This window comes from Vombatus ursinus, unplaced genomic scaffold (assembly GCF_900497805.2).
Source record: "Vombatus ursinus unplaced genomic scaffold, bare-nosed wombat genome assembly UNPS02011369.1, whole genome shotgun sequence".
NCBI classification, from domain to species: domain Eukaryota; kingdom Metazoa; phylum Chordata; class Mammalia; order Diprotodontia; family Vombatidae; genus Vombatus; species Vombatus ursinus.
Window position 1 is genome coordinate 6890191 of NW_020951147.1, and position 17427 is coordinate 6907617.

General features: G+C 57.2%; 1 protein-coding gene across 1 annotated transcript; it reads right to left on the minus strand.

Annotated features, from left to right (window-relative positions):
* Window positions 1–216: 216 nt before the first annotated feature.
* On the minus strand, window positions 217–16774 carry NAA40 (N(alpha)-acetyltransferase 40, NatD catalytic subunit). Its single transcript, XM_027856323.1, has 8 exons — window positions 16702–16774; window positions 9714–9809; window positions 8333–8385; window positions 4604–4699; window positions 4362–4520; window positions 3808–3891; window positions 3459–3536; window positions 217–2937 (listed from the first exon to the last, which is right to left on the minus strand). Exons 1-8 carry the CDS (start codon window positions 16705–16707, stop codon window positions 2796–2798), a joined length of 714 nt encoding a protein of 237 aa, XP_027712124.1. The 5' UTR covers window positions 16708–16774; the 3' UTR covers window positions 217–2795.
* Between the last annotated feature and the right edge of the window lie 653 nt (window positions 16775–17427).

The following is a 17427-nucleotide window of genomic DNA, read 5'->3' on the forward strand; positions in this document are numbered from 1 at the left end:
TTCACTTTGCCATCTTGATTCTGCCCAAGAACAGAGAATATCAGAGCTGAGAAGGGCTAAGTGACCATTAGTCTAAGCCCCTCTGGAGGCTGCCTGAAGCTCTTCCTCGTGCACCACCTGCTTCTCAATGAACCACTGTCCAGCATCTTTCAGAACCCCACCCTCAAATAGATGCCACCTTCACCTACGCCTATCCCATTCTGCCAGAGTCGTACAGCAACTGAACAAAGTGTCTTTTATTTGTAACATACAAATAAAACCAATGCAAAAGGTTTGCTTTTTTCCCTTTGATTCCAGTGAGAAAAGAATTTACTAAGGAAAAAATATATATCGAGAGTAGGTCTGTTTTCAAACTTTCCTCTAAAAAATAGAAAGGGTTAAAAAGAATCACACTCACCCTGGCACATACACACTCCCACACACGCGTGTACACACAGACACACCAAGAGAAGTGACCCAGCATGGGCAAAGGATGGATACAACTTAAAAAGAAGATATCTTCAACAAAAATACTTCAACGCGCCCCAAACAAAACAATGACACAGGCCAAACAGAGAGCTACATTTCTCAAAAACTAGACTTAGCAGAAGTTGACGTGAGACGCTGATGTGAAAGTGGGACAAGGGAATCTCAAAACAGGAAAACCAAACCAAGGAATGACTTGCTAATCCTTAGATGCTGCCGTCAGCATCCGAGCTAATTGAAGAGCACTGGGATAAAGATGGCAGCAATGTCAATGCCACCCCCCTGCAAACGAGTTTGGTAATTAGGATCTGGTTATTAGGAAGAGGTCAGGAAGTCAATAAAAAAGACACACACAACGAACTCAAGTTACTTGGAATTTTTGTTGGGGATTCTTTTGGAATTCTGGGAGTAGAGTCAGAAATCCATGATCTGAGACCCAAAATATTTTGGTTCATATCCCTGGAGAGGAGAAGGGAAACTCTTCTTTGCTCCTAGTGTGAGGAAGCCCAAATCAGCCCCTTTCAATGACCTACAAAGTCCACCCTAGGGCAGAAGCTTCTCTCAGAGACACCAGGGGTGGAGGAGTGGGGATCGAATCCAGTGTAAAAGCTGCAAAGGCGTCTTTAAAAAAAAAACAAAAAACAAAACCCTGGCCCTTTCCAAGGGAAAGCAGGGTGTGAGCTGCGGAGGGGAGTGTAAGCCTAGTGCCCAGGGTCCCTGGTCTCCAGCAGCTCACAGGCTGGTGTTTTGTAGGATGACACACTGCACGTGTGTCTGTGCTCCCACACAGCGGTGAAGGGGGAGAAGGGGCTCGCAGGCACAGCTGCCTCCTGAGTTGGGGCACTGCAGGTGGGAGGAGAATCTGAGGTCAGGTCCAAGGACAGGCCTTCTACAAAAACCTTCACAGAGGTTAAAACTTTAAAGAGGTTCCCCACCGAGGGGCTTCAAAGGAGTCATGCCAGGGGAGAAGTGGGCTTGGTACCCCCCGCCCCAGGCTGGGGGCAGGATGAGCCCTGGAGGACAGACGAGGGCGGGAGTTCAGCATCTGAAAAGCCACTGCTCTTGGATGAAGACACGACAAAGCTCCCTCTCCCAACCCCTCAGCAGGGTCCTTCTCTCCTCCCTATTTCAGCATCTTAGGAAGGACAGAATGGATCCTGCCAGAGAGACTGAGAAGTCTGGCTGGATGGAAGCAGGTCAGAGTGCATCCCTGAAAGAAATGGACAGAAGCTAGACCGAGCTGCCCCCTGGTCCACAGACAGCTGGTGGAGCCTGGACAGGGTCAGCAGCACTATTGCCTCACTGAGGCAGAGGAGGGAGAGGCCCTGGGGGAGGAGAAGCAGGGCCTGCTGCTGCTGGGCTGGGGAGGGGAAGAATCAGCACCAAAGTACAGAGGAAATGGCATTGAATATGCAGACAGGAACTAGGCCTCTTTCCAGGGGAAGCCTGGGGACTCCCTGATGTCATTTCCCCAGGAGTGGTGCAGCAGCACTTTGGGGAAGGGGTTCGAGCAGAGGACAAGCTGGCATCATTGACTGTGACGGGCCTAAAACCAGCGGTCCAAAGCTCTGCCCAGAGTGGGCGGCTCCTTCCTAGGCCTCTCAACCGGGGCCCAGTTGGTCACTGGGCCTGATGGAGAGAGAAGGGTCAGGAGCGACCACCTCCGTACAGTTCCCACAGTGTCCCGTGGACCCCTGAGTCAATTTTACTCTGCACTTCTGCAAACATACACCTTACAAAAGAGCTTGCTTCCCCCAGCCCACTTTTCTTGCCACAAAAGGTCTTCCCTCGGGGAGGGGGACTTTTCTGAGGAAACCACAAACCAAATGCCGTTTTTTCTCGGCCAGACTCTGGGCACTCTTGTGTCCCCTTGGGGCTGCATAGGCACCCCACTTCTCCTTTCTTTCTCTGTGGGGGAGCCCAGCAGTGTCCAGCTGCTCTTCTACAAGCAATGGGGTCTTGCTGTGGGGAGCTGGGGTTCTGGCTAAGTGGATAAAGGGAAGAGAGATGCTTCCAAAGATGTGGCTTGGAAACAAGCCCTTCTTGCGTCACAGGCTGGCCAAGAGCCCCAGTGGGCCCCCTCGAGAAATGGGATGGCCCTTCCCCAGCCCTGCTGCCCTGCACTGCTCACCAATGCCACGGGGAGGGCAGATGAGGGCTGGGGGAGGGGGCGATGCTTCTGGGGGTGCACCCTGGCATCCTCCTGAACTGAGGGGACCACCGCCCTGGGGGACCTGAAAGGTGAGAGGCAGCTGAGAATGTGTGGAGTGATGGGAACAGGGGAAGGGACCAGGCCAGGGGAAGACGTGGCTCTGGCACCTGGTGCAGCCTCAGTGGCAGCAGCCGCCACAGTGCCCGCCCGAGTGGGCATGCTGGCTGTCGCCAAACTTCGTCCTCCGGCTCAGGATTTCATAGGAGCAGTCATCGCCACAGCAGCCGGACATGCTGGGGGAGGTGTCATCAATCTCAAACCTGTAAGGCAGGGGTCCCTGCGGTGAGTTCCACGAGCCCCTCGTGCCTGGCGAAAAGCTCCAAGTATGTGAACGTGTGGGGTCCTCACAACAAGCCCCTGAGGCAGGAAAGTGTGGCACAGCCAGGACGTGCTGGGCAAAGCAACCCCGGGGGATTCCCTCCCTCAAGGCTCAAAGGGCCTCGAGGACAGTAACGAGGACCTGAGTCACAGGGAACCAAGCACCTCGGTGCCCTGCCAGGAGTCCTGAGCACTGAAACAGGAGGGACACATGAAGGAAAAAGCACCCCCGGGTGGGGAGGGACCAGGGGGAACCATCTGCCCCCACAGCATCTGACAGCAGGCACTCACTAAGCCCGCATCAAACGCTAACAGGATGGAGAAGTCGCTGCTCCCTCCTCATCTCATGCTCCACGGGAGTCCCGGGCCAGCCCACACAGCGGGGGGAGTGGGCATAAGGCTGGCAGAGGGGAACAAAAGCCTGAGCAGCCCCCCTCATCAGATGCAGGGCCCCAGGACTTACTGCAACGCTTCTCTGAAAAACTGGTACGCTCCATGGTTGTGTTTGAACACTGTCAGCATGACTTTCTTCATCTGGGTGCTGAGGGGGAGGAAAAGGGGGGCATGTCTCTGGGCTCCACAGCCCAAAGCGAGCAGAGTGGCCCAGCCCCAGCCTGAGTGCGAGGACAGGAATGCTCTTTGCCGCACGGTGGGGCTGTCTGGAGGCTTGGGTCAAAACAAAATAACTCAACACATGAAAAACTCAGAGGGTTCATTTTCCTGGGAATTTAATTCCATAAAGGACATTCACAGGCACTGCTCTTTGTGGACGGGGCATTAAGGCAGGAGGGCAGCCCCCCACCCCTGCTTACCTGTTGGCCACAAGCTGCAGGATCTGGATTAGAAACTTCCCCAGACCTTTCCTCCGCACTTTGCTCTCCAACTGGACCTCGTAGCTGGAGGAAGAGGAGGTCAGAGTGAGCCCAAGCAGCCGCGTGAGGAAGAAAGCCAATGGGCATCTTCAAGGAGGAGGCAGGCCCAGATCCGTCCATGTACACGGGCGGGAAGGGATAGGGAGGGGGAGGGGAAGAGGAGACAGAGAGAGAAAGACGGGAGGGAGCAGGGGATATAAGGGGACAAGGAGACACACACTCCCATCTAGGCCAAGGACCCTACACCGCGGCAGCTGGGCCTGGTCACGGGCCAGGCTGCCTAATGGGTAGAGCTCCAGACCTCAAATCAGAAAGAGCTGAGTTTGAAGGCTGCCTCAGACCTCCCTACAATGTGACCCCGGGAGGGTAAACCAAGAGAGTGAACACCCGCAGAGCACTGCAGAAATGCCGGTGCCTGAGTGGAGGGGACATCGGCTGGGGAGTCCCAGGCCCTCTCCTCCAGGACAGGCCCCTCCCCTGCCCGGGGCTCGTACCAGTACAGGACTTCGTCCCCACACTCCACATCGAAGCGGAAGTGTGAGAAGGCCACGGGGACAGCACTCTCCTCCCAAGCAATGAGGTACCAGGCCCGGTCATCCGTCATCTCTTCCTTCTTCTCGCGATCCTTCCAGCCCCATTCACTTTGTTCATACCTGGCAATCGGGAGGAAGATGAGGGCGTGAGGAGCTAGGTGGGGCAGCAGGAGAAGCCACCCGAGCCTTCCGGGGACACTTACAGCGTCTGCATGTTGGTCTTGGTGAGATCAAAGGCCCAATCCACTGTAGCCTGCTCCAGCCCCGACACGCGCTTACACTCAATGGAGACGTTTAATCTGTGGGGAGAGAGACACGATAGGAGACATTCCGTGGACCAAGCATGGGATGAGCCGGGGCACCACCTCCCCGGGAGCTGCTGTGCTCGCCTGGCTGAGGCCTCCAAGCGCCTGAGAGGCCATCCTTCAGCTTCAGAGCACAATTCAACCCCAGTCAGCACCCCCAGGCTGAGGCCTGACCCCAGCTCCCATTTCCTCTCTCCCCTTGACCTTCTCTGTAATAAAATGCTCCCGGGGTGTATCGAACCCTAACACTTACACAACACTTTCCTCACAACTCTAAGAGGGAAGCAGTAAAGCATCAGCATTCCCGCTTTTCAGAGGAGGAAACAAGGCAGGTCACCCCGCTAGGAGGAAAGCCAGCAACAAACCCACTCCCCCGCCATCCACACCTGCCCTCTCTCCGCTATGCCCAGCCGCCTCCCACAAAGCACTTCCTGGGTGTCTGGCCGCCCCATCCCCATCTCCTGGGGCCTGAATCTCTGCGATCCCATCGTCCTGTTCCCCTCAGAAGTCCCTCTCTCCCCCTTTTAAAGGAGGCCTGCAGCTTTTCAAAAATCTTCTGTAACTACCCCAGCCAGAGCCTGGAACACGCCCTCAAGCGACCCCCAGCACCCACTGCCAAGCTCCAGCAACTTCACCGCCTTTGTCCTCTCCGTCCGCTAGGTCTGGGCCCTTTCAGGTCAATCTTGCCTAGAAGCCAAGGACTCGGGCGCTGTCTGGTCCTTGGGCACAGGCCCTCCCTGTAAGGCTAGAGGGCACCAGCCCTGCAGGCCACCTCACTGTGCTCCACCCCATCACGGCCTTCCACCAAAGGGCTTTGGCTCCTCAGAGACTCTGGGGCGCTCAGCACCGCCCTGGGGCCGCCTCTCTGTAACCCTGACCCTACTCTCTGACTCCGGGACCAGGCCAGCTCTTTCTCTAGTCATACCTACACAGAACCAATGGAGGAACCGAGGCTAAGTGCCCACATGAAGGACAGTGAATTTCAGGCTCCATAGCATGGATAGAAAGCTGAGGGTCACAGCTGCTCTGCCAGCTGAGGCCCTTGTGGTATCCCCTCTAAGAACCTGGCTGTTGTTACAAAAGAAGTCTCAGAGCCCATGAGGTTGGCTGTACTCGAACCCTCTGATTAGCACATCAGAGGAACTGTGGCCTCCCTCTTTGATCCAGACCTATCATAGACTGCAGTTTTTAAAAGTTGTTTTTCAATGAACAAAAATCTATTTTCTCTCCTTCTTCTACTCCTGCCCGACCCCGGCCCCACAAAAAGAAAAACAAAATTCTTGTACCAAATATGTGGAGTCAAATAAATCCCCACACCTTAACAGAAGTCATTATTTTTTCCCTTACACCTATCTCTCCACCCCCCCCAACATTCCCCCCTCGACTGTAGAAGGCACCACCCCCCGCCCAGGCCCTCAGGCTCACAACCCAGGAGCCAGCCTGGACACCTCCCTCTCAAGGCCTGTTGATTTTACCTCCCCAACATCTCTCAAAGATGCCCCTTCTCTCCTGACACTGCCCCCCCCACCCCACGCAGACCCTCATCACCTCAACCCTAGACTGCTGTAAGAGCTGCTGGGGGTCTGCCTTGAGTCTCACCCCTAGTCCATCCCCTATTCAGCCTTTTCCCATCACCCCTGTCCTTATTCCATAAAGTGCAGTGGCCCCCTATGGCCCCAGGATCAAATACAAACTGCTTGGTTTGGCATTCAAAGCTTTTCATCACCCACCCCCAGGCCTTTCCAGTCTTCTGAGACCTCCCTGCTCAGTGACACTGGTCTGCTGGCTCTTCCACTCCACCCCTTGGATCCAGGCCGTCCGAGCCATGGACCGAGCTGTGGGCTGGGCTGGGGTCCCGCCTCTGGCCGTCCCCCAGGCCTGGAACGTTTTCCTTCCTCTGCTCCCACCACAGACCTCTCTGGCTTCCTTGAAGTCCCAGCTAAAACCCTACCTCCTGCAGGAAGGGCTTCTCCTGAATCTTACTGCCTCCCTCTGAGGTCCCAGTCTGCCCCTGGCTGTAGTGTGTTTGTGCCAGGCTGTCTGTACATCGTCTCCCCTATGAGACTGCGCCCCTTGAGGGCAGGAACCTTCTTTTGCCTTTCTTCATATCCTCAGCCTTAGCTCAGGGCCTGGCATACAGTAGGCACTAAGTAGATGTTAGCTGGAAGACTGAGGATGGCTACATCCAAAAATGATATGGCTTTTTCTGCTCACTGAACCCCTCCCTCCTCCCTCTGTCAGGAGATGGAGAGCTGGGGTCCTCAGCAATCACGTGTGGTCACTGCATGATCTGACTTAACTTTTTCAGGGTTGTTTCATGTGTAATGGGCTAGTGCAGTGCACAGAGTGCAGGGCCTGGCCTCAGGAAGACCTGAGTTCAAATCCAGCCTCAGACACTCACAGGCTATATGACCCTGGGCAAGCAACTTAACCTCTATTTGCCTCAATTTCTTCATTTGTAACTTCCTAGGGTTGCTGTGAAGATTAAATAAGATAGTAATTACAAGGCACCTAGCCCAGTGCCTGGCACACAGTAGATGCTAAATAAATGTTTAGTCCCTTCCCTTCCCCCCATTGACAGCATTGCTATTATTGTATAAATTCTTCCTCTGGTTCTGCTCACTTCACTGCACATCAGATCACACAAGTCCCAGGTTTCTCTGAAGCCGTCCCCGTGTACCACTTTCCCATCAGACACTTTGAATCTCCTTTCAACGGGATGTACCAGGAACTCCTCCCCGTTGGGGCTTCCAGCATGTTGGACGGATGCTCTGGGGGCCTGGGAGATCTTGGCGGGACATGGGCAGACCCAGAGTGAGGAGGGGTGGAGAGGAACACACTCTGCTCTTGTCCCAGGGGAGAAACGGGCCCACCTGGCACCCTCTTCTGACACGTCCGGTGCTGGCTGTTGACTGGAATTCTACCAGTCCGGCCCACTCTCTCGTGGACACAAGGGCTCTCTGGACGCCCAGGCTCAGGGCCTGCTGTAAGAGTGGCTCCCAGAGGGCCTGTGGTTGTTGTGACTCAGAAACTAGGAGAAGACGTTCTGGGCTTGTTCAAAATGTCTTGGGAACTAAATGGGAGAGAGACTGAGGCTGGGAAACGTCTGACCTGAGGCCACAAGGGCGACAGACAGATCCAGGCCCTCGCCATGGCGGACAATTCAGACAGGCCGAGGCGAGAGTGAGAATCGTACACATACCGGGTTTGCCTTACGCGGCTGCCTTTGGGGAGCATGGGCTGGAGCCCAGTGGGCCGCCTAACTCACCCATGACCCACATCTGACCAGATCCCAAAGAGCAGCCCATGAGTGACTGGGCCACCCTCCCCCCATGTTACACTGAAGGGGAGAAAGAAAGGGAGGGCGCTTAACTCCAGGCTCCCCAAGAAAGCTGAGGACCAGGACAAGGAAGGGAATTCTGTTACCCCAAAAGGGGAAAGTGGAGGCCAGGCCACAGTCTCTAAAGAATCAGGAGCCTCTTTTCAAGTCAAAGTGTCCACGCCTCCCACAGTCGGTGCTCAACAAAGACGAGTGGGAGGCCCCTGACACCAGCTGAGGCCCCATGGGAGGAGGCAGGTCTCTAAAGACCCCCGAGAGGCAGAGGAGAGCAAAGGCCCTGGACTCACCCATTCCGGTCATACTTCTTGAACACAGGAAAGGCCTCTAAGGGGTCTTCAAGCTAAAGAGAAAAAAGAGAGTGGAAGCATTAGCGCTAAGGCGGGCAGAGTCCTCGACGCCATCTCAGCATGGCTAAGAGTCTGGGGGACATGAGGTTCCAAAGGCCGTCCACCTAAGAGCGCCTGTGACCCATCCATCTTTCTTCCCCTGCCCTACGTGGCTGTCTCAGAGGCTTCAGCAGTCTGACCTTGTGAGTTCACAACAGACAGACCCCTAGCTGCAGCCTGGTGTGTGGCCTCGTCCTAAAGGTGACCACTGGGCTCTCCCTCTGAGCCAAGGCCAAGGAGCCCTTGGCCACAGAGGGGGAGGGAGGGAGAGGGGGCAACAGCCACAGGTGGTTTGGAGGCACCTTCTCCAGCAGAGACAGAGAGAACACAGCTCCTATCTCTGCACTGTGAAACGCAACCTTTGCCCAGGTGGCCAACGTACCCAGGCTGCTGCCATGCTGGAGTGCTGCCAATCTTCAGCGGCTCCATGCTACCTACCAGGTAACGGGACCAGGAGCTGAAGGGAGCCTTCAAGCCTCAAGTCATTTATAGATAAGGAAACTGAGGCTGAGGGAGAAGTGCCTGGCGTGAGTCAGGCAGAGTGGGCTGGGGGCCCCACGACAGCTGGCGCTGCCTCCTGACCTCTCCAGCCTCAGCTCCTATTCTCTCGCCCCTCCAGCCGAGGGGAAAGGCCCGTCCGGACACAGACCCAAGCAGCTGCCCAGGCCTGGCACTGTGCCCTCTGACCTCAGTTTGCTTGCTAGCTCCACGTCCTCATTAGGCAGCTTCACATTTTGTGTGTCTTCTGTGCTGCCGGCAAACCCCAGAACGGCAGGGACTCAGCCTCTGCTCAACCTTCCATTTCCCCAGGTTTTAGCCCAGTGTTCTGCACACAGTAGGCACTTCATACATGCTGCTGCTATCAGTGACTGGCTGGGTGGGCCAGGGGAACTCAGGGAGCTCGTGGGCATCCTGGGAATCCTTGGGACGGCCAGCCAGCACACCGGGCCCTCACTGAGGTTTCCAGCTCACAGCCACATGCCAGGCTTGCGCTCACAGAGCAAAGATTAACTGAGAGCCATGAATGACCTCCCCAGGCTGGTCCCCGCCAGGCGCCAGGCTCCAGGCTCTCAGGAAGCTCTAAAGACCAGGGCAACAAATAGAGTCCAACCTAAGTGAGCCTGGGTGGCTGGGCCATTCTCCCGGACAGCGGCCGAGGAGGGCCGATGATGCCTGGTGTTCCAGAACAAGAGCGCTACCTGCAGGGGATGCCGACCCAGAGCCTGCCCTAAGGGCTTCAGACTGGAGCCCGGGAGGGGCACATGGGAGGAGCCAGGCTCACCTTGTTGGCGGCCTCCACTTTGGCACAGACGGCGTCCATGGCAGCCCGCTCCTCTAACCTCTTCTGTTTCTTCTCCTTGGCTTTACTTGACTTTCTCTGCAAAAATGAGAGAAGAAGGTTCTGTTCAGGGACCCTCCAAACCCTGCCGGGTCACAGACTTAGAGCTCTCGGCTGCCTGGACGTCCTCCCTCCTCACACAGCTTTGTCCAGGGAAGCTCGGGGGCACAGCTGGGCTCCGACACCAAATCCCAGATGAGGGGACCTGTCACTTCTCCTATGAGGAGTGCCCACACACGATGACGGACACTCGGGCCTCGGAGACATGGGGAAGCCTCATCCAAGGCCTCCAGACTGAAGATGAGAACACGGGGTGCAGAGAAGGGAGTGAGCTCATTGTAACAAAAGGGAAAAACTCCCTTTCACCCTGGCTGTCAAGAGCGTGTTACTGCCGATCCTCCACATTCGTACACTGACCTTCCTCAACTTCAAGCATCGGCGTGGTTTTTGTTAGTAACTTCATTTTCGCTTTTGCGCTGGCAACTGCGTACATCCACAGCTGAGCTCAGCAGAGAAAAAGGTGAGAAGCGCAACGAGACACACCGGCATGTGGAGCAGGGCGCCCGCGAGGCCCTTTGCTGGCCTGTGTCACTCTCGTGCTGTAAAGAGCTGCCTAGGCCTTCAAAACTCAAGTTTTGTGCTGCAATTATGCCCCGACGTGTAGTGCAAGCCCTGTGGGCTTGAACCCCAAGCCACAAAGTCAGGGACGGGCTTAGTGTGCAAACACAGGTGTGAGAGACGCCCCGTGGACGCCTGCAGCTGCTACAGCCAGGAGTTTGGCAGTAATGACACAAAAAGGCAGAAAGAGCTAGTGAGAGCGAAGGTTCAGCGAGTCCCCACGCTGGAGTATTTCACCATGACCGTGTCGGGAAATGCCCGTCATCAGAATCAGTGTTATGTTACAAAGAACCATGAAACAAAGAAACGTGTATTCTCTGCAATGCCCAGAGAGCTCAGTTTGCTGGCTGCAGGAACCCATTTCCCGGAGGCTCAACATGTCAACATCCGTGGTTCTCTAGTGATGTTACCCCTGCAAAAGCTGAGGACCCACTGTGCAATCAATTACCCCACAGCTCTTTTGGAGAAATTTTAGTGTTCCTGAGCTGCCTATTTTCCCTTCTGTCCGGTAAGCTCACTCGCTTCTCTGCACCCCATATTCTCCTCCGTAATCCAGAGGCCTTGGACGAGGCCTCCCCATGTCTCCAGGGCCCGAGTGTCTATCCTCATGAGTATGGAACGGACATTCCTTTTGTAGAAGGGGGTGACAGGTCCCCTCATTTGGGATGTGAAGCTGGAGTCCAGCTTTGCCCCTGAACTCCAACGGACAAAGCTCTTGGCCCTCTCCAGCCCTGTGAGAAGGGATGTTCCGGGCCCTTAACAGTTTACAAATCACTGCCCTCAGCAGTCTGTGAGATAGTCAGTTTGCACAAGTATTGCTGTACCCATTTCACAGAGGAAACTGAGGCTCACCCCAAGTCACACAGCTCTTAAGGGCAGGCATGGTTGTCCAAAGGAAGGCCAGCTCTGCTTTTCACCACAGTCAGGGGAATTCAAGCCATGGAGCCTCCCCCCCAATTGTCAGAAGCCTACCTCATCTGCTGGCACTCTCTACCTGGACTGTGGCTGACCTATGGTTCAGGTTGCTCTGAGCACTAATCCAGCCACCATTTAGCTCTCGGTTCCTATTCCCTGGATTCCCTTCACCTGTGGGCCATTTCAAAATCCCATCTGGAGGCAGGTGGGCAAAAAGGGAAATGGCCCCTCCCTACCTGCTGACTTCTCATGAGCCTGGATCGTAACCACCACATCCATGCCCTGTGGCAGCAGGGAGACCACTCCTGCCCTCCAGAAGCTGACAGTCGGGGGATGCACCAACCCGTTTGCCAGCTGTTGAAAGGTTTCCCTGGCATTTAGGGAGCTGAAGCTGGGCCTGGGGGCAGGTCTTTTTGGAGGTGCTAGCCTCACCTAACCCTCCCTGACCCTGAGCTGTCACTGCCCCTACTCCGGCAGGCAGAGCCCAGGCGGCACCAGGCCCACCCAGGCCACAATCTAGCAGGAGCCCTGGCACAGGGGGCAGTGACTCCCAAGAGCCCACCCGAGCCACAGGGGAAGCAGCCACCATGGGGAACGCTCAGGACCCATCAGCCCCTTCTGGGAAATGCTGCTTGTCTTTATCGAGGCCAGTCTGATTCTGATGCTGTACAGGCAGGCTCTCCTTCTGGGATGGGCAAGCTCACCCCCCTTCCACCAACTCTGGCACAGCCCGTAAGGCGCCCTGGGAAGGGACACCAGCTCATCTTTCTAAGGGCCCTCCTCAAAGTGCTCTTCTCACCAGCTCTGAGATGGACGGGGCCAACTACTGCTCTCCCCACGTTACAGAGGAGGGATCTGAGGTGTGCCGAGGGGAAACAGCCCGTCCAGATTCACACAATTACGAAGCAAACTGAGCTTGCCGCCAGGAATCAGACCACATCCCGGGCTGCTCCCACTACCCCACACTGCCCCTGAGCTAGGGGCAGATGCTTCCCACCTCTCTTTGGAGGATAAGCCTTGCAACAGCTCAACCAATGGAAAAGTACAAGGAGGGTCCAGCACCGAAAAACAAGCGGGGCCAACGGTTCAAGCTCCAGGCCACACTGCTGCCAGAGGGCACGAGGAAAGTGGGTGGGTCCCTGGGACAAAGCCAGGAGTGGTCTGCCTTCTCTGCTCAGGGAAAAGCCTGGAGGAGGCAGATGCAGGCACGTCATCCCTGGGCACACGGGAGCGTCAAAGACCCCAGCTAACGCCCTCAGGACACCAACGGGGGCCACTCCTGAGGACTGTGACCAAGGAAGAACAGCCTTGTGCAGTTTTTGGAAGGAAAGAAGCACCTATGAGGTGCCCGCTCTGTGCCCGGCACTGGGCTAGGCATGTGAATAAATATCATCTCCTGCGATCCTCACAACAACCCTGGGAGGCAGGGGCTACGATTACCCCCATTTTACAACTGAGGACGCTGAGGCAGAGACAGGGGTGAAGTGACTTGCCCAAGGTCACACAGCTAGTGAGTGTCTGAGGCCACATTTGAACTCAGGCCTTCCTGACTGCAGGCCCAGAGCTCTACCCACTGAGCCACCTAGCCGCCTTGGCATCTAATAGTGCAGACACTATAAACTCCCGGGGCCTCTTCCTGTGAGTAGCATCAGGACACCCAGTGACAAATGTCTGACTACCTACTGTGTGCAATGAGAAGCGTAGTGGGCCCTGAGGCACAAGGCCAAGGTCTCGCAACCCCAAAGGAGTCACTGGTCCCCTCTGGACCTGTACAAAAGAAGGGCGTTAAGACTAGATGGTACCTAAGGTCCTCTCCATCCCTGCCAGCCTATGGCTCTCCCCAGTCCTGAACTCCCTGAAGGCAGACACCCGCAGAATCCCTGTCAAATGTGTGCGTGCGGGGACAGAACTAACCCTGGACTGAGCTTGCACTAGGAATGACGGTTTCGGGAGATGTGGTCTGACCACGAGTATGCCTGAATATCCAAGTGCTGGCGGGGGCATGGGGAGGGGGGTGGGCAATCTCTATTATGGAGTGGTATGAAAATGCTGGCCAGGTCTGATAGTGAGAGGAAGGGGGGGAGGAGGGGAAAGGAAGGAGCAAGGAAGCGGGCAGGGAGAAGAGAAGGGAAAGGAAGAGGAAGGGACGGAAAGGGAGGTGAAGGGAGGAGGACCACCAAGTCCAGGCCCGCATCCCTAGGGCTCACAGACTCAAGGCAAAGGGGGAGGCTCTCTCTGGGTGTCAGAGTTTAATGTCCCTGGGAAGAGTCTCTTATTTTAGCCTGGTATAAAACACATCCCAAGTGAGACCAAGATGCTGACAGGACAAAGCTGGCCTTGGACCCTGGAGTGGAAGGGGGCTCCCACACCTGGGGAGGCACGGAGAATGCTGACATTTGACTCGCTTTCCCTTGTGAAGCAGGAGACGGCGTCCCGCACGCTTGGCTTATTCGCTTTCCAGGCCCATGAACAACTGCAGGTCGTAAAAGCACCCGGCGTGCCCGGCCACTCCGCCTTGGAAGGGAGATTTATGGGCCCACTCCTAGGGGCAGCCTGGCCAGTGTCTAAACCCACCCTCTGCGGCCCATACGTAACGATCCCTTTCAGCCTTCAGTACTTGGACAAACAGGCCCGGGGAGGGGAAGTTAACTCCAGGGGCTTCTGCTGTCTGGGCCAGACAAGCAGAGCATCTCCTAAAATGGGCCCAGACCTGGAGAAGCGATGTCCTGGCGGCTCCAGTGGGCTTGACTCTGCCGCGCTAAGACGAGCTGTCTACCCAGGAGGGCATCAGGGGCACTTTAAGGAGAGACTGCCTCCCTGACAGCAATGCCCAGCCCATGCTGGCCTCACCAGAGGCCAAACGCCCTTCTCAGAACAGAGCCACTCAGTGGGATTTTCCATGAAGGTGCCATCTACCAAGGGGCTGAGGGTGGGCAGCCAACAACCTCTCCAGGCATCTCCACCCCAGCACCCGCACCAAGGAGGGCAATCATCCTAGGAGTCCAAGCACAGTCACTAGACACTGGTGCTCAAAAGCAAAATGGATCTAGCCAGTGTACCAGTATCTAGTAAGCACCTACCGTGTGCCAGCTGTGGGATACAGGGCAAAGCAAAGATGGTCCCTGCCTCCAGGGAGCTTCCATTCTAACAAGGCAGGCAACATACAAGACACTTAGTGAGCAGTGGAGACAAATCCCAGAGGGGAAGGCACCAGCAGTGAGGAAGACCAAGAAAGGCCTCCGGTCCAAAGTGGGATGATACCAAGAGGAGGAAGTGGGGAGGGGACAGCCAGGACAAAGGCTTGGAGGCAGGAGACTGGGTGCTGTGTGCAGCTAGATCACAGATTATGGAGGGGAGCAGAGTATGAGAAGGCTGGACAGAGAGACGGGGCTGGGCAGAAAAAGCTCTAAGGGCCCCGAGAGGTGTTTCTACTGGAAATAGAAGTGGGGAAGACTGAGCAGCGGCTGAGCGGGACAGGCCTGCATCAGGCATCTGAGTGGAGGGTGGACCAGAGTGGGGAGACGTGGGGCCAGCAGACCCCTTCCCCAAGCTATTGTGAGAGAGGAGGATTTGGGGGCCGATGGGATGCAGAGGGGGACGACGGGGAGGGCGCAGCAGGGAGGGAAGGGCTTAGGGACACTAGAGATGTCCAAGAGGCAGCTGGACGGTCACCTGGGGACCCTTTGCATAGAGATGATCATGGAAAGGGGCGGAGCTGGGCTCAAGCTAGCAAGTGCAGAGAGGAAGAGGCCGGGACAAAACCTGGTGGGCCGCTCAAAGTTGGCGGGTGTGGGCATGCCCAGTGGGGATTCTGAGAAAAGCGGCATTCCTCCCGGGAACTGGAGTCAGGTGAGATTGGAGTTCAAATCCCAACTCTGACATTTACTAGCTACATGGCTGTGGGTAAATTACTTGAGCCTCAGTTTTCTCAACTACAATATGGGGATAATACTCCCCACATAACACAATGCTGCTTTGATCAAAGAACTACGACCTTAAAGGACGACAGAGACGTGAATTATTGATAAAAACCCTGGAGGACTCAGTGCTGAACCCCCCCCCCACCCCGGCGCTCAGGGGGGTCAGGACATGGGATCCCAAGCCAGAAGAGTGATACCCACGATGGGGGGGGGGTACCGTGGGCATGTCCCAGGGCCTCTCAGACATCAGCTTTCTCCTCTGTAAATGGGGGTTATGCTACTGGCCACATAACTCTATCAGAGGCAGTGAAGACTCAGCTTCAGAATGCGAAACACAGAAGGCCTCTGGGTAGAGGCAGAGGCAGAGACAGGGGCAGGGGCAGGGCCCCCATCCCCAGGGGGTTTTAGGCCAGAAGGGAGTCTCACCCCCTCCAGGAAAGGCAACCTCTGAACGGAGGCACTGGGATAGATGAACTCGGCTACCTGCCAATGAGAGGGCTTGCCATGGGACGTCCGGCTCATCTGGGGGGCCCAGAACTGGGGACCCTGGGCTCTGCCCAGCTTCACAGACTGGAGGACCCCAGAGACCCCGACTCCACAGGAGGAAGGAGCCTCCAGACCCACTCAGATACAGCAGCGCCTTTGCTCCTGGGGGGTCCCCACGCTTGGCCAGGCTGTCGTGGGGGCCAGCAGGAGGCTGTACCCCCATTTCAGAGAGGGGCAAACAGGCCAGGAAGGAGGGGGGGCAGAGGCGGGGAAGGGGCCAGGCTGGCACCCCTGACCTGCCTCTCAAAAGCCTCAGTTTCCACTTAGGTACAAGTGCTCTGGCCCCCTGGGTCGAGATCTAGCCAGGAAGCTCCCCAGAGGGAAACCGAGGCAGGGGAGAGTGAAACAATCCCTCACTTTTCCGACGGGGAAACTAAGGTCCCGGGAGGGTGGGGGCTTTGCCCAAGATCACAATGAGGGGAAAGGGCAGGGCTCAGGATTCGAACCCAGGTCCCTTCCCCCCTCCTGGGCTCTTCCCGGGGGAGGGGGAGGAAAGGCCCCTGCGCACTTTACCAAAGATGGGGAAACTGAGGTCTCTTCCTCCCCCTCCACCCCCACGGAAGTGGTCGGTCACAAAAGTGCCCGGAATGGCCGCGGGACCGTAGGCCGCGAGGGGGAGCCAGGTCCCATTTACAGGTGGGGAAACTGAGGCCGCGGGCGGTTCAGTGACTCGCCCAAGGTCACGTCGCGAGTGTCCGAGGCCGGCTCGGACCCGGGAGCCCCCGGCGCACATGGGAATGGGGGGGGTGCCCCGAGCGTGCCGGGGATGGGGGGGGTAGAAAACAAGACAAGGAGCTCGTAGCGGGGGACGCCCCAGGGGATGCCGGGAAGCGGGGAAAGCAGGGGTCACGTGGGGCCGGAGGGGTCGGGGGCCGGGGGGGGGGGGGTCCCGAGAACGGGGGGGGGGGGGGGGTCGGCCCGGCCTCACTCACCCCCATGGCGGCGGCGGCCCCGGCTCCGGCTCCGGCTCCTCCTTCACACACCCGCCGGCGGAAAGGAGGCGGCGGCGGCGGCGGCGGCAACGGCGGGGGCACCAGGCGGCGGCGGCGGCGGCGCGGCCCACAGCGCGCATGCGCCGCACCGGCCCCCTCCCGCGCGCCCTCCGTGGTCCGCGCCGGCGCAGAACGGCCTCGGGAGGGACGGGCGGGGGCGGGGGGGGGGGGGGGACGCCGGTGGGAGACGCGGAGGAGCCGGCGGAGGAGGAGGCCATGGCGGCGCGCTCCGTGACGTCACGCGCCCTGCCTCCCCTCCGGCCCCCCCTCCTGCGTCCATCGCCATGGCAACCGCGGCTCCAGCCCCAACCCTGGGACCTGGATCACTCGGCTTCCTATCGGCGGACCTCAGCTTCCCCATCTGTAAAATGGGGATGTTCCCGTCGCTTCCTATCGCTTCCCAAGAGCCGGGCCCGACCATGCCGTTCCCCTTCGCGAGAATCTCCCGCGATTAGATTTAGAAAAAAAATTTTAAATCTTAAAAAAAAGTTTCTAAATCGCATAAAACCCACGGCTTAGGGAAGGTATCCTGGAGCCAGTGGCAGGTGAAATGGCCTTGGCAGGAGGAGGATGGGGTCAGTGGGCAGAGATGAAGAAGGAGCTTGTCCTGGGCACAGACGGAGAGAGCAGGCTGAGATCAGCCAGGCAGCAGCGTAGAGTGCGTGG

Bases quoted from the DNA above. Each gene is read 5' to 3' on its own strand.
- NAA40 (XM_027856323.1), bottom strand. The intron at 4,521-4,603 runs GTAAGTGTCCCC...CCCGATTGCCAG, and splicing joins AAGACCAACATGCAGACGCT to GTATGAACAAAGTGAATGGG. The intron at 3,892-4,361 runs GTACGAGCCCCG...CTCTTCCTCCAG, and splicing joins GGGGACGAAGTCCTGTACTG to CTACGAGGTCCAGTTGGAGA.